General features: G+C 34.7%; 2 protein-coding genes and 1 long non-coding RNA gene across 3 annotated transcripts; 1 reads left to right on the plus strand and 2 right to left on the minus strand.

The window, feature by feature from the left end:
• Positions 1 to 200: 200 nt before the first annotated feature.
• LOC144343755 (uncharacterized) lies at positions 201 to 5,149 on the plus strand. Its single transcript, XM_085504036.1, has 6 exons — positions 201 to 284; positions 2,277 to 2,466; positions 2,565 to 3,594; positions 3,694 to 3,805; positions 4,155 to 4,280; positions 4,901 to 5,149. The coding sequence occupies exons 1-6, from the start codon at positions 201 to 203 to the stop codon at positions 5,147 to 5,149; spliced, it is 1,791 nt and encodes a 596-aa protein (XP_085360162.1).
• A 3,310-nt stretch (positions 5,150 to 8,459) lies between these two features.
• LOC144350388 (von Willebrand factor D and EGF domain-containing protein-like) lies at positions 8,460 to 13,127 on the minus strand. The gene is made up of 8 exons (XM_085504037.1): positions 12,942 to 13,127; positions 12,545 to 12,744; positions 11,629 to 12,109; positions 10,746 to 11,123; positions 10,373 to 10,642; positions 10,164 to 10,278; positions 9,670 to 9,841; positions 8,460 to 8,520 (listed from the first exon to the last, which is right to left on the minus strand). The coding sequence occupies exons 1-8, from the start codon at positions 13,125 to 13,127 to the stop codon at positions 8,460 to 8,462; spliced, it is 1,863 nt and encodes a 620-aa protein (XP_085360163.1).
• A 493-nt stretch (positions 13,128 to 13,620) lies between these two features.
• LOC144350387 (uncharacterized) lies at positions 13,621 to 14,414 on the minus strand. Its single transcript, XR_013420227.2, has 3 exons — positions 14,110 to 14,414; positions 13,949 to 14,022; positions 13,621 to 13,673 (listed from the first exon to the last, which is right to left on the minus strand). It is a non-coding gene; the product is annotated as an uncharacterized LOC144350387 (long non-coding RNA).
• Between the last annotated feature and the right edge of the window lie 2,835 nt (positions 14,415 to 17,249).

The following is a 17,249-nucleotide window of genomic DNA, read 5'->3' on the forward strand; positions in this document are numbered from 1 at the left end:
GAACCTCACACCCTCTCCGTGGTTTTCGTTGCGTATGGAAGTTATTTTCACTCGAGATGCGGTGTATTCTGCTGTACTTTCACTCGCTTCGCTGTGAAAGTACGGCCGCAGGATACACCGCATCACTCGTGAAAATAACTTCCGTACGCAACGAAAGCCACGGGAAGGGTGTGGGTTCTGTCATATTATGCAATAAAAATATGGTGAATATTACAGAGAGTACACGTGGCAAAGAAGAGAATTTAGTTGTGATGTTCGATTCTGTTGACTACGATTTCGTCCACGTAACTTGTACGTCTCAGCAAAAAGGGCGCCTGAATATATACGAATTTGCTTGCACACGTACATCCAGAAAATCACTTTAAACGTAACTTTCTTCGTGTTCCGTCTAGTATTTCGAAGACCAACGTTATCATGCTAGGATTTGATTCAACCTCGTCTATGAACGTTGCTTCAAAAATCATACTCATTTTCGATAAACACTATAAAATCGTTCGTATTGCACAAATATAACATTCTTGGTGAAGACACAGTATATTCTTTTTATCCATGGTTACTGGGGAAACCGTATATTGAAAAAAAAAAAAAATTGTGATATGTCTGATACATTAGATAATTGACCATTTATTTGGAATAGGTTTAAGAGTAGCGGCTATGTCACGATGTATGCCGAAGATTCACGAACTATAAATGTTTTCTCTCACTACTTTAATAGATTCAGGGACCAGCCAACCAGCAATTACATGCTACCATTTTGGTTAAAAACATCGCCTGTTTTATTTTGTATTGGGAATAAAGCACAATTCGATTATTCCATTATTTTCACTATTTCCAAAACACATACAAAAATGTACCCCATTTTGCTTTCACTTTCCTCAACAAAATATCACATGATTGTATCAGTACTCTTCAGTGGGCTGATGACGATTTACTCGCCTATCTAACAGCAGTATATTATGAAGGGTTATTCGATAATACCATTTTTATCCTACTGTCCGATCACAGATCACGGTCTTCGTCGGCACGGAAAACTCCCCAAGGACGACTAAAAGGATTATTGCTATTCTTTTCCATTTCCCTTCTACCAAAGTTCAGAGTTGAGCATCCGTCGTTTGCTTCGAATTTGCAAAGTAACAATCTTACAATCTTCGGCATGGACGTACAAGTAAATTGCATGGACTATATTAAGATTTGCATGCACGTTACTGTCATTGCAAAACTTAAGCGACACCATGTAGTGTGGTGATCACATATTCACACAGTCTATTGCGGCAGATTATTTAGATGGGTATAGCAGTCCAACAGCCATGACCTCATTTGCATAATTTATACAGTATTCTAATTCGAAAATCTCGGCCAGTACACATCAAACTCTTTACCACTGTGGAGTAGTGTGTCACTGCTCGTCTTTATTTTACCGACGGATTTTGTAATAAATATTGATCAGATCAACAATATGTGTTCTGGGTGACAAGTTAGTATGCTTATCGTCACTTGTGTGTTATTATTATCGTAACAAATCTTTGGAAAATAAATTTTGATGATGAAATTTTGATGTTTGCATCAACCATCTCAATTGAGGACAACCTTAATTCTGCGCCGCACCATTAACACAGAGGTTGGCGTTTTCTCAAAATTATAAATATGATAGTATGAATATGAAATATGATAGTTATTCTAAGTAGACATCTCCAAAAGTTGTACTGGATCAGTAGAATATTTTGTGATTTTTTGAAAGAAGGCTACATTTACAATATGGCGACTTGTTAATACAAATACGGTGAACCGTAGTTTATTTTCACATTACAGCTTGTACAAGTTTTACATTTGTAAGAAACATTGAAAGGCAGCAAATTTGTGCATTCAGTAGGCTGAAAAAATATAGGAAATAGCTACAATATCAATAGCTATAAAAAAATATCCGGCATGCGCGATTCAACATGCTCCGATATTAAATCAGTTTAAATAGTGACTAATTTCACTCCTCATTGTATTGCACTGCTATATACTCAACTGATTAGAAACTTTCCACATTTCACCACTTCCAGAACTCCAGGTATTAAAACAGGTTCAATCTTAAAATCCGATTGAGCCTGTTACAATTTGTCTAGATTGTACGTGTTGACATTACTTGCGATGGATCGGAGCTGAGCATGTCCAGTCGGACACAGTGCAACGGGCTTTACACGAATAAAACGGTATACTGACCACGATACGGTGTACTAGTATTTAATGATAAGTGAATAATTCCTTGTTTGTTTTGTTGTTTTTTTCAGACCAAGATGAAAATGGCACTACTACCCAGGTATTATATACTAATGTCGATTTACCTTACACTAATGTGTTATTTACATTCAAAATATATGCTTGCCTCTGGACCGAAACAAAACCATAAGAGCGAATGGATCATTAAAAAGATTGCGGGTCGTGATGAAAACACCAATGCATCAAACACTGCACATGAAAGTAATTTTTCGTGTAAATTTCCATCAATGAACTCAGCTGAAGAAAATATTATAAAGAGAATAGCAAAACTGAGCATTATTTCTCACTCATTGATGCAGATGGTCGATTGATGCTGAATAGAAGTAAACTGGGAAGTGTAAGTACGTGTAGTTATGTTCCTGTGCTGTACGCATCTAAAGGTGAAACTGGTGATGCAATAACAAATGTGGTGAACATTACAGAGAGTACACGTGGCAAAGGAGAGAATTTAGTTGTGCTGTTAGATTCTGTTGACTCCGATTTTGTCCAAGTAACTTGTAAATCTGTCACATCGAATAGGGTAGCTGAATATACGAATTTGCTTGCACATGTACATCCAAGAAATTCCTTTAAACGCAACTTTCATCGTGTTCCGTCTAGTCTGTCGAAGACCAACGTTGTCATGCTAGGATTTGATTCAACCTCGTCGATGAGCGTTTTGCGGCTGCTTCCAAAATCATACTCATTTTTAATAAACACTATGAAATCGTTCGTATTGCATAAATATAACATTCTTGGTGATGGCACAGTATCTGCCTTTTTTCCATGGTTACTGGGAAAACCGTATACTGGAAAAGATGAAATTTGTGATATGTCTGACACATTAGACAATTGTCCATTTATTTGGAATAGGTTTAACAGCAGCGGATATGTCACGATGTATGCCGAAGATTCACCAACTATAAATGTTTTCTCTCACTACTTTAAAGGATTCAGGGATCAGCCAACCAGCCATTACATGCAACCATTTTGGTTAAAAACATCGTCTGTTTCATTCTGTATTGGTAATAAACCACAACACCAAATATTATTCGATTATTTGCACAATTTCCAAAACACCTACAAAAATGTACCCCATTTTGCTTTCACTTTCCTCAACAAAATATCACATGATAGTATAAGTACGCTCCAGTGGGCTGATGACGATTTACTCGCCTATCTAACAGCAGTATATTATAAAGGATTATTCGATAATACCATTTTTATCCTCATGTCTGATCACGGATCACGGTTTTCGTCGGTACGGAAAACTCCTCAAGGACGACAAGAAGAACTATTGCCATTCTTTTCCATTTTCCTTCCGCCAAAACTCAGAGTTGAGCATCCGTCGTTTGCTTTGAATTTGCAAAATAACGCCCACAGATTAACAACCGCTATGGATGTTCATTAAACACTACTACACGTGCTAAGCATTCCTTCAACTGACAGGCGAGGCATTAGTCTATTCGATACAATCCCTCATAACCGAAGCTGCCGTGATGCTGGTATTCCACCACATTATTGTTCCTGCTTACCATGGCAACCAGCTACAAAAGATGAGGTAAGTTGTACTGATTGAATAAAATCGTGCATTGGCTTTAAGAACATATAGAAAAATACATGTAATTTATTACGTTCATAGTGGTGTTATTACTTCGATGACAGCATGAAACATGACTTGTCTTTATGTTATACTGTCAATTGACACACTTAGATAAACTTTTATAATATATTACTGGATCGAACGGTTGTGAATATCCTCGTACAGCGTCTTATAAATACATTTACAAACACACAAGACAGATTTCAAAGTGGAAATAGTCAGGTATTCGTTGAAAATGATGGTAATCTGTGATTTTTTGTTTTTTGTTTGTTAAAATTGTATCATTAACATATTTCAAATCTTGTAGATGGAAAGTATGAAGGTCCTAATGATACAAGTTCTAAACAGCGGAAGTATCAAGTATCGACATCTCTGTGATGAGCTGAAACTTCATAAAATGCATTCTGCCAATACGTCAATGTTTACTAAGCAGGTATGTCGATTTCACTTGCATAGAAGTATGGATACGAAAAGAATAGTAGTTAATTATGCCTGTAATGGCGATAGTTGCCACGCCGAATGACTATATTTTACCCGTGTTGAAAATATCGAAAGGGACCCATTTTAAACACGTCAATGCTAGATATACGCATATGAAGTAAGAACAATATATGATACCAGTCCATCATTTGCTTGTGTAATACACGTATGCATCGAATATCCACTCCATTCGACAGTTCAATATTAGCAGCATGTAATTGTCGTCAACCATGTTTAAATATTGTTGAGTTAAACTGTCTTTTATTTTTTGAGTTATTGTGTGTTATGGCTAGACATAGAAAACAAACTGCGCCACAATCCAATTACCAAACTGCATTGATTTCCGCTGTATGCACTTTTGGTTTATACACTAACTATACAGTAACTTGTGCATCATCCAAAATCATATGTATCTTCCCATTCGATAGAAGCCAATTTGTTTTCTAATATGTAATTCATTTCAAAGTACATATTCCACTTATAGTGTGGCAAAATGAGCTTTCAACTCTTTCAAATTCTTTTCAAAACAAAAATATTATCAGCAATGAATTTGATGAATTCTATCAGTTGCAGGATTCCGATAAAGACACGCACAGTAATGGAATAAAAAAGAACAGAATTAAGCTTTATCGAAGCGTTATTGAAACCGTTCCTGGGCATGGTATATACGACATTACCGTTCCTGTAGGGATTGATGTGAAAAACATAGATCCTAGTTATCCTCTGGTTGGAATAAGCACTCTTCATCAGCATGGACGTACAAGTAAATGCTTGGACAATATTAATGATTTGCAAGCACGTTACTGTCATTGCAAAACTTAAGCTACACCATGCAGTGTGGTGATCACATATTCACACGGTTTATTGAAAAATTATTTAGATGGTATAGCAGTCGAACAGCCATGACCTCACACGCATATTTTATACAGTACTTTAATTTGCATATCTCGGGCAGTACACATAAAACTCTGTACCACTGTGGAATAGTTGTACTGGACCTGTATAATATTTTAAATTTTTTTTGAAAGAAGGCTACATTTTACAATATGGCGACCAGTCAGTGACCTCTATATGCTCCCATTAAATGTTGAACTGTAGTTTATTTTTACATTACAATTGTAAAAATTTAGGCAGCAAGTTTGTTTCAAATCAGTAGGTATCGGGATGTAGGCAGTGTTTAAATTCATTGGTGCATTATTTGTAGTACTAAAGTACCACACTACAGAATTGAACAGATTGTGCATGAACATTGCGATAATAAAAACAGCCAATAATATCATTTCAATTTTTGGGGTCCTGAAAAAAATGAATAATAACTAATTTCTGAAGTCCCAATTTTGCCAGTCTAGATTCAAACATTAATTGAATTTGTTATATTTCTGGAATTCTCCATTTTTCTCAACTTTATCATTTAGTCAGTGGACCCTCAGATAAATAACTTAATTATTGGTTTCACATATACTGGAATGTCACTCACCCTACACACTCCCGTAAATTTGTTTTACATTCCATCTGCCCTTCCGTCATTTAGAACAATCCCATTAAATAGTGAGGTTACAGCAGGGTCGGATTTCTTTCTTTACTGTTGGGCCCTACCGTTAAACTCCCTGAAAAAAAATACAGTAAGTATCCAGATTTTTTTGGTTAATATCCATCTTTCTCTCACAAAAGCGTTTTTTTTTTGTGTGCCTCTGCTGATTTTTGAGAAATTTGTCCAGATGTACATCTTGAATTTCAAGCTCATGTTTCTTGCCTTGTAGTAAATTATTTGTTGCTTATTTTGATAATAAAATCTTGGGTATTACGAACCATGATGTGTGTGGATTTTATGTAAAAGTCGTGAATTTATTTCTCAGGTTTTATCATTGAAAAAAAGTCTAAATTCGGTGAAGCAGTCGCCATAGTTCAAGGTGTAATGATCATTTCACACATGATAGTGGATATGCAAATTAGGTCATGGCTGATCGACTGATGGATAACATCTGTGATCAATAGTTGTTTGGCATGCAAGTATATATGCCATCGATAGATTTGATCTAAACGGTAGTTCAACGTGAGCAACCCCGTACGGACTTAACAAAGTGTAACTATTTGTCGACCATCAATAACTGTAACAATAATCTTGAAATATATAATTCGGAAAGTCACAACCCGAGTTCGCCGTTGATAGATGAAAAAGTGTATGTGATTAGTTTATTGTTTGAATATGACTCGTACATTAATGAAAATGATGTTTGTGAGAGATTTTACTATATTCTAGTTGAATAACTACTACATAACCAAATAGAGCTGTCGAATTAAACAATATTCCTTTCATTCATATACGTCACTTTGACTTCACAGAAGCGCTCTGTTACTAGAGGGCGAGATTTCATAGGAATGGTGTGTGGCTTTCATGCGTCTATTAATGTGAACAAAGGAAAGTGTTCTTCTGTTAAAATCAAACGTGTTAGTGGCGTTCGTTAATTTGAAAATTGGAACATGTGCTGTCAGGTGCAGGAACAATTAAATGCAGATGCAGCTTTTCAACTGTGAATTATATTGTTCCGATGATAGTTGAGAATTATTTTAAAGGTTATTTATAGCAGTTTACTAATTGAGTTCCAACGCTTGCTGAATAATTTATCTGTATATAATTAAAATCAACCTATCCAAAAACAATTTTTTGTCAATCTGGTGAACAAAAAAGGCGGTTTCCCGGAGCTGAACAGGCTGATTTCAATAAAACTTTGTTTGGTGATCATGCATATTGGGTTATAGGTGCACGTCACTTTTTTTTCGAGATTCGGTCGAAGATGGCCGACTGGCGGCCATTTTGTTATTTTCCGTTTTCGTGCTGATTCCTCTGAAAGATATGCCCTGATTCATTTGAAAGTTTGTAATAGGTAGTATACTGCAAGGTAACACAACAACATGTTTTGTCTTGAGATTTGATCAAATTTTTCGAAATAGTGGCCATTTTGTCAAAAAAAACCCGTAAAATATCATTCTGTAACATGTCTAGAACAGTTATTCTTTCTTCATTTAGAAATTTGAATGGCAAATGCTTCCTTGTGACATTTTAGTTCACTATCTGTAAGATATAGTTCAATGTACTTCATAGTTTCCACGTAGATACTATACTGACAGTAACACAATCTATAATCTATGTTGGTGTTAAAAAAAAACATTGATTGATGTCACATGTACTGAGCATTTACATCGACTACAGCTAATATTGAACAGGGACTATGAATTATTAATGTTTGTTGCAATAGCTATTTTTTTCCCAGTCTTAATGTATAGAAATAATAGACAAAATTGAATCCGTTGAAATTACATATAGTCACTCAATTCTCGTAGTATACTTATATACTTGATTTTTGTGCAGAATCTGGCCGTCAGACCTTACTTTTCTGTGGAAATCAGAAGTGGATAACGAACAGGTCATGATATGTAAAACAGTTACCGTTTTCATATGGCTAAATATTTTACGACTTAGTTCAATATTTCAATTCAATGTTTGAATAAAGAGCTCCACGGTACTGCAATTCAAGGATGGCTAAATACATTGACCAAAGCTTTTTAAATAATTTCAGTTTTATTTTTGAACTAGAGTAAACACTATGACTTTCCTTTTTCAACTTTGTGAAATTATTTCCTTTTAAGGATAAAAACTGAAAAACAACTGATTTTCACAAGAACATTAAGAAATATATTAAGAATAATCCATAATAAAATGTATTCCTTAGTACATATCAATTATAATTTACATAATTACCAATTACATGAGAATATTAATGAAAACAATAATTCTCTATTCTATATATTTTTGCATTTTATTTGTCTTGAATTATGAGTGAAAGAAAATAACAAACTAGGTGCGGTGTTCAACAACTCATTTATAACATGAGATAAATTGGTATCACTTACGAGCTAAGACAATTCAATCCTAGCTCTGCGACGACAATGAAATGTCTCTCTATAAACCTTATATTAAACATGAGTAATTGCATTATATTAAAGTTATATTGATCGACGTTCATAGATCAGTTCTACTTGCGTGTAATCTAACGAGTATATATTTCACACATATAATAGAAAGAAGACATGAATTGCAGCTATGTTGCTTTGGTTCACGTGATGAGTTTCCTCATTGTAGACCGTTGTCACCAAGTTTGAGCGCTGGATCCACCCTGTTATTCATAGCTTTCCTGATAAATACAAATAAAGAACAGTTAAACAAGTCTGCATGTGTGTACATTTCGCGTGTATATCACGTGATGTGGTCACTAGTCAATGGTGTTGTAGCCAATCATACATCCTTAGAGATCTTAAAATTGGTATTACATTCTACGCATGCATGTAACAGTTATAACGACACTTCAACTATTTATCATATAACTTTTCGTTAGGACTACATTTGAAAACATTTTCGTTGAGACTAAGACGGACCAATTTTGTCATTTGTTCTCATTGGTTTTCCTTTGGTCGTTTGGTCTATATTTTAATTAAATTATTAATATTAATTTAATGCTGATTTTGCCTTATTTTGCCTACGTGTATTCTATGCATATTACCAGGTGTCACATATATTTTGTGTATTGACTTTACTGTATGTTATTTATGTGACAGTAGTTACAGTTGACAATTAAAAACTGGGAGGAAGTTTTCAAAACAAAGAAACATCACTGAGAAAATTGTTAAAGTAATTTTAGAGAATTTACAAATACCAAGCTATTTTAATACCCATGCCTGGACGAATAAATTTAGGAGAATACGCTTCAAACATTTGTCAATCGCATCAAAATGATAACCAATAGTTTTCTTCCACGCGATTTTATAATGCTCGGTCAGTTATGTAAGTGATTATGTATTCAACGAGTAAACCATCATTGCAGTCGGGTATACTATGAGATATATCCATATGCGATCTAAAATACCTTAACGGAAAATGACATTTTTGCTGATTTCAGTTGACAACAGGATTTATCCCTTCTGCTGAGTATTCGTGTTTGAGGTCTACTTCAATCCACACAAAAACAGAAGTATATTGTCTTATTAATGATTCATCCAGGCAATGTAAATACTTAATAATATAATAGTGATTGAATTTAGACTGACACTGAGGGTGCAAGAGATCTATGTTACATGTGTCTAAAATATGTCATATATGAATGTGTGTTTTATAACACATCGCCAAAATGTATTAAAATGGCTTCCTTACATTTGTAGAGGACACATAATTGTACTTATAGCGTTTAACTAACATATGACCTGTGCATTGAAGATATGTCAAGTTCCCGCTAATTCATCTGAGAATGATGTTGCGTTAATTTGAAAAAAATAGTATATTTTCTTACTTTTTCCGTACAACTGCTATTACAGTTAGGGTAACAAGTATATTGCAGATACAAAAAACGATCAGAATAACAACCACGTTTACAGTTGTTGACTCTTCAACCACTCCAGGAATTCTGATCGACGTTGACAATGATGTCGCTGTCTTCGTAGTTGATAAAATTGGACATACATCTAAATAAAAATGTCATATATTATTTTTACAAGTATCGAATATGATATTTTGTAGCAAAAGAGAAGTTGTGCTCTCACTATATTGATAATCCTATTTCCGTGTTGCAAAATATCGGTTGTTCGTGACACTGCCTATAGTTTTCTAGATTTGGCAAATATATAAGATCAAATGTTATCCATTCTTTTTCCTTTTAAACATCATAAATTAAAAAAATATTTGAGTTTGTGTTTCTGCTGATATCTATTAGGACATAGCATACTAATAATTTGAACATTATTGCTATGATGTGAACAATCTGAATAAAAAATAGAGTATACCAACCAGAGTGATAAGTCCAAACTGAAATTGAATTGTCAGGATCACAAACGAGACAATCATTGAAGTAACTGATCTCTCCAGCACTATAGCATCTCCCATCTATCTGACAAGCGTCTTTCTGTGAAACATAAAACAACAATAATTCAAACTCATAGTGATGGCTTATAATGGTGCTTAAGATTAGCCTCGAAGATCAATTAATCCATACTTACACGTTGGGTACATAGTCCATCTTCTGGACAATTGACGCAAACAGAGTCATATAAAATGAAATAGAGCATGTTGCTTTCATTTACACCATCATTGCTGACAGAAATACCAAATGCATGAATGGCCGATGTTAATGGCTCCTTACTCGACTTCAGGCTCATGTTTACGTATGTCACCGGTAAATAACAGGTCATATGGTAAGCACTCATGAAGTCAGTAAATGTGGCCGCTACTACCCCCGTATCTATCAAAGTACCAGTGTCCGTATTATACTAGTAAACAAAAAATAAAAAAGTTTAATTTTAAGTCAAAAATTAGATTAATATGGATTTTTCGGAAATAAATTAATTAAATAATTAAATAATTTATACATGCCTCAAACTCGTGAATATGACAAGATAAGTGCCCAGAGTCGAAGATGCCCAAAGCTGCTACAGTAATTCTACTACATGATCTGCTCCGCACATCACAGACACTGCCGCTATATATTTCATACACTATGGGTGCTTTATCAGCCTCTATACTACAGTCAACAGACGTGAAACCTTTTTCACAGATGCATACACCTTCAATGGTGCAGTTTCCATTGTCAGCGCAATGAGCCGGACACGTTGCTCCCACAATGTACTCTGGTGGGGCCAATTTACCTTCACCATTCATTACCCACAAACTTGTATTTTTGTAGACTACCGATAAACAACTGCTTTCTAACACTGATCGTGCGTTTACTGAGCTAGATGTATCATCCATCACCTACAGAAAATAATTGTACTTATGTTTCCATTGAGACAGTACGAGCACATCACCACTGGTAATCTCTTAATCACTGAGTCTATATTAATATGTATCTAGGGATAACATAACGATAAGGTCTTCCCGTTTGCGACCTTGTAGAATCCTTTTATATTTATGCAGAAAAATTTATGCATTTTCACCAAGTAAAATCATATTTATTAAAGTTAATTCTCATGCACTATTTGTTGAATACACTACATTTCAGTGTTAATTCATGAAAAATGAAATGCAATTGTAGAGAATATAGCAAATATTGTGTAATCGGTAATAATGAAATTATATCATTTCTACTTAATATATTTTTTTAAAATCTGTTGTTTTCACCCCCCTCTAAAAAAATGAAATAATTTCATAATGTTGAAAACAGAAAGTCTTTATCGCAGTGTTGGGTCAATCTGAATCGATCACATTGACAACATCTATTCTCATATGCTTGTATTTCTGAATCAATGAACAGCCAAACCTGAATGTCAAACTTGCAGTCCACTAGTACATTGTCAATATCTTCTGATAATCCTACAACCTGTTCGCAATATTCAATTATATTGGATTGGTAGATTGCATCGTGGCACGCCTGCATAGCTTCCTCTTCTGTGATACCACTGGGTGTAGGCCAGGTAGGTAGGCTATCTGCATTGTAGACATTGACGGGTGTATCTGGACGATGGCGACTAAACATAGATTTATAGACTGCGTAGTCGTCAGTGTATGTCTTAATACTACTTGCATTGATTGCTCGTTGATGTAATTTCTCACATGTAAAATATTCAGTGCCATCATCATATCCTTGTATTGGCTCGCTATAACTCCCGCAAAATATATTCCCGTCTTCCGGTTTATCAGGATCCTCTACTAAGCATTGACATGTATGATAGCGAGATGACAGATCAGGATTTGCAGTGGGAAGATTTTCTTCATAGAAGAGACTTGTGCCTTTATCTAGCCTGTAGATAAACGCAAAGCATGGCATCATTGGTTTAGGGTAACGACAAATGCTCCGCTCGAAAACTTACACAATTGATAAAACTACTACAAATAATATTACTGCTTTTGGACATATATAGTTTAAGGACAGTAGCTGACATTCCATAGAGTGATCGAAGAACCGAACAAACATATACCACCCAAAAAGTATAAAAACATTGTATTATGAAGCTGTCTCTTTGGAAACCAATGACGTTTCATAAAGACGACAAAATCATACTGTCCAAAAAATATCACATGGAGTTGTTGTCACAGTGATCGATGTATTATGTATCAGTTTATTAATAAAAGTAAATCTTCGCTCGAAGATGTTGTATAATTCAACAGTTAAAACAAAAAACAACAGTTGTAATCATGACACAGAGACATTTAATAACTAAAATAAAGGTCCTTACTCGAATGTCTTTGCAAACGTGTCCGCATCAGTATTCCGTATTATGTCCCCTGTGTTCGAGTCCACATAGTATAAATCATTTGTTTTATTTCCATCAAAAGAGCCACATAGTCCTTCTATACTAACATATAGCGCTTCATTGAAGTCGATATACACATTTACACCGCTATATCGAACTAACTGACCGGACCCAGTCTGTATCTGTTATTTGAGGTGAATGAACATGAGATTTAACCCATTAAATTATTTAGATTCAGTACACATATTTTCATTATGATGATAAAAACTCTGTATCAAGAAATTTGATTATTATTGGACAGTTTGTCAGCCACTAGTTGGCCTATGGACACTTCCAAAGCTATGCCAGGTTATGAATATTTATGATTGTGAAATCCTACCCGTACTTCTCTACCATTTGGCGATATGGACAGTTTAAACGCTGGATTACAATATAGAGGATCTCTGTGCACGTAATACGTCATTAGGTCATCGCAGTTGTCAACAAAAGCGACGTCATTTCCTTCACGTACAGCTATTGCACAAATACGTGAAAGATTTTCACAGCTACCTCGGTTACACTCCATCAGACGGACTTCAACCTACACACAATTAAAGTTCGAACTTAGTAGGCACACAATCTATACAATAACTTATAGCTTATGATTTCAGTATGAAGAGACCAAGTTGACTCAATCACAGCCCATCAATTTCATATAACCACAAAGGCATGATATTAACCGGCCCTGACACACATCTTTAGTAACAAATTCACACTTATGTTGTCAAATACACAATTTTATTCTAATTTCAATTATGTCAGTCTATGTTCACAATATTGAAATGAAATTAGGTCCTTACTTTGCTTGTGTGCCAAGTTCCAACGGAATTGGCTAATGCATGTTTTAGATTAGAGAGTACATATGTATGTTGGTTGTAGCTTTGCTGACCATTTAACCTTACACGAATTGTTGTACGTATCAAGTACAGGTTGGATGCGTGTTGTTTTGAACATGTTTTGATGTTTTAATTCAAACGTATTTAACCATTCACGTACCCTGAAATTGTATTTTTCAAACCCTTTCTTTTCTTTTATCATCACATAATCACCAACTCCATACCAGTTATAATATCTGCGAGGAAACACATTTTTATATAATTAAACAAGATAACAGTCGATATTTTTTACAGTTTTTTTTCCTACAAATGAATCCACGAATGCGATTTATTCCCACATTTCCATCAAATGTCCCAGCAAACGTCGTCACAGTATGCACATTGACTACGCTCTCGTGTGATTTGGTTGTTTGAGTGTGAAATAACTGGTAGTTTCATTTCAATTCATTTGCATTTATGCTAATTTTCTACAGTATTAGTATGGCATAAACATAGCTAGTATGTAACTTACGTCAAATCAAAAGTACGGTAGTGAAAGAGACCCGTGGCTCGACATTGCCCAGCATTGTCGTCATCTACATTCACCTACAAATATATTCAAAATATAAATATCAATGATTGGTTAATTATGTTTCGCATATTAATAACTTGATATTCAGTATAGCCGCTTACCCTGACCTCTCCAGGGGCGTACCCCACATAGTATGAAGGATTCGTGCTCTGGAATGTGTCAAATTGTAATATGTACTCTTCAGCTTTATGTACCGGTTCATCACGGCGGCGTGTCACAACTATTGTCTCAATTGCTCCCACGGTGTAAGAATTATTGAGGTGAACATAACAATCGCTAAATTGAAGTTCAGTCGCTGTACTATAAACTCCAACTGTTGTTCGACAGAACTCTTGCCCATGATCACAGACAATGGGAACACTACTGATGAAGCGAATAGGATGTGAATAACTGTTTTTGTCGAGTTTAAAAGCGGTGTCGATAATCTGTAAACAGGAACGAATCCACTCATCATAATGTGTAATAATTGAATAAATTAATAAAAAACGAAATTGCAACAATTATTATTAGTTATTGAATAATGATTAACATCAAAAACTCATAATATTATAAAATAATACAGATTAATGTGAGTCGCCATAATAGGCTACCACAGGCAAATAATCAACAATAATATCGGTTTATATGTACAAATTATGGACAGTATTATGCGTTACAGTAAGAAACTTGAGAACATTAATGTAGGTAACAATAGAACAATGTAATAATATATATATATTGTTACCGTTATTCCAGCAAAGTACGAGTCAAATACTTCTGGGTTGACGGGTTCCAATCCTTCAAATCTTGCAACAACACCACATTTTACCTGACAAACGATTAAAAATAAAACATAAAATTTGAGTTAATGAATAAATGAATCAATCAATCAATCTAAAAATGCTTACAATTCTAAAATTACACAGTGCACAGTGGCGTCAGTGTTTAGGTTTTGATTTTACTATTTAGGGTCCAATTTTTTTAAGCGTGACACGATATTACTGTCATTCCTCATGAGTTGGAAACTATCTACTTGGTTGCGTCGATATTACATGAGATGACCTCATGGCCTATATTAAATTGTAACAACACACTTGTATTCATCAACAGAAATATAACAGTTTTATATCTTGAAGACAATGACATTGAGATGCTTCCTTCAGGTTCACATTTATCGCAAGGCGTGTAAGAATTAATTTACTAAGTTTATTATTGTCGCTCAGACTTTTACTTTTTGTCGTTTTTATTCCTTTGCCTAGGATATACCTAAATTGATGAGTCTAGTTGTGATTGGCCAACACAGTTCATCTTAATCAGTCTAGCTCATGACCCTTTAAATAATAAATTAATAATATAGATCAATAAATGATAAACTATTTGTTAAAACGATGGTCATTTAATAGCGTTTTGAATCTGCATCTGTTCATTATAACAGTTCGAGGAGTAATTTCCAGAGTATTGTCGTTGAATATTTTAGGTTGTTTTGCATATGTATAGGGTATGGGGTCAAAGTAATCGAATACATAATGCGTACAATAGTGTTTTTCTTTCAAGTCAAAAACAAACAAACAATTCTGCAATTAGCAAACCATGAACCGCATTTATCTCATGACATTTGAATTGTAGTATCCATGATTTGTAGTTGCTTCTGTAAAAAATGTTGCATTAATGGCAAATTACATAAGAAAATCGAAAAATCATTTCTCAAATCGCTCAACCAATAGAATGTGGTATGTATCAGCCAAGTGCATGAATACATAAAAACGCAGACGATGATTGGTCATGTGGCGTGATATCCATTGTTATTGTGTTCAAAAAAGTGCTAAATTTTAACGTCTCCCCATTGCGTTACAAACCTGAAATGCGAACCATCTCTAGCAACCAACATCTTACCTTTCTCAGCTAATTAAAGTGTAAATATATTTTTTCAGAACGGTTGAAAGCATGTGATGCTACTTACAAGTAATTCTAACGTGTACTGTTTGTGCGGGGCTGAGTCTGAAATAAGATATGAAATTGATATTGAACGGCATATGTATTACTCACCGTCTGTCCCATTGCGTATAAACCATTATCTAATGTCGATGGGTGGTCAAAGTCATCTAAGGATAATTTGAATTCTCTATCTTCGCCTTGATCAAGTGTTAGGTTGACTATTCCCACAAGTTCATCGTCTACATACCAGTTTACATTGAAAAGCGTCGTGTGGTCGTCATATTTCGTGGGAGTAAACTTACAATAAAACACGGGTGTCATCAAATGTTGATATGGTTCATCATAGTATCTTTCTTCTACTGATATTGACACAACGGGTCCAGACGATAGTGTCGGGTGGGTATCTGTGTATATGATTGTATTGAGAAAGACAGACATATAGGTAAATGATTTATTTTTCGGCTCACTTCTCAAATGAAAATAATTTCCTATGAATTGAGTTATGTTGATCTCTGACCTAATTACACAGAGCGACATGTTTTTTTTTTTTTATAGAATTTTACTCTTGGTTTGAAGATCAGTGACAAATTTGTATTTCAAAACTATTTAAAAAATCAGTAAAGGCCAAAGTAAACCCCTGATGTTCACAAACTAAGTATGGAATGGCTTAGATTGAGTAAACATTTATGAGGTTTATTTCAGATAACTGACTCAATACAATACAATTAAGGAATAGAATAACATACAACGAGTGTTCAGGCATATAGAGTTCAGTCAACTCAAATAAGTGGGGAGTTACATTACTCGCTTTAAAGTTGCTGGACATTAAACAATCGTTGGTGAAAACTTTCAATATGATATTCTGACTCTACGTGGTGATGCCTTGTCATCATGGTTTATTAGTTTCCAATCAATGTAACTGTAGATGTGCTCGATTCTGATAAATACTGATATTACAAATTACGTTTCCTAATGACCAGGAAACCCCACTTTTTGTTCGTCGTCGGGGTAGCAGTCTTTTTTGTCGATGCCGTCTTTTATGTTTTGTTTTCAAAATGCTTGTAAATATTATTCACCGATCAAAAAGATAATATTCTAGATAATATAATCCTTTTAATTTTTTTTCCACACTGTTCCATAGTTGTTCTATAGTTTCAAAGTCAGCCTGGAGCGCGTAGTATATTGCTCACAGTGAAATCCGCCAAAAAATTGTGATCCAGGCGCTGTCCAGGATTCAAAAACGTAGATTAACACTGAACAGTGAACTGTAACCCACCATGAACGTCTCCAGAAGCGCTACGAATGGTTGGGGGTATTTAAGCGAATT

The sequence above is a fragment of the Saccoglossus kowalevskii genome, chromosome 9 (genome assembly GCF_978046115.1).
Source record: "Saccoglossus kowalevskii chromosome 9, keSacKowa6.1, whole genome shotgun sequence".
NCBI lineage: Eukaryota > Metazoa > Hemichordata > Enteropneusta > Harrimaniidae > Saccoglossus > Saccoglossus kowalevskii.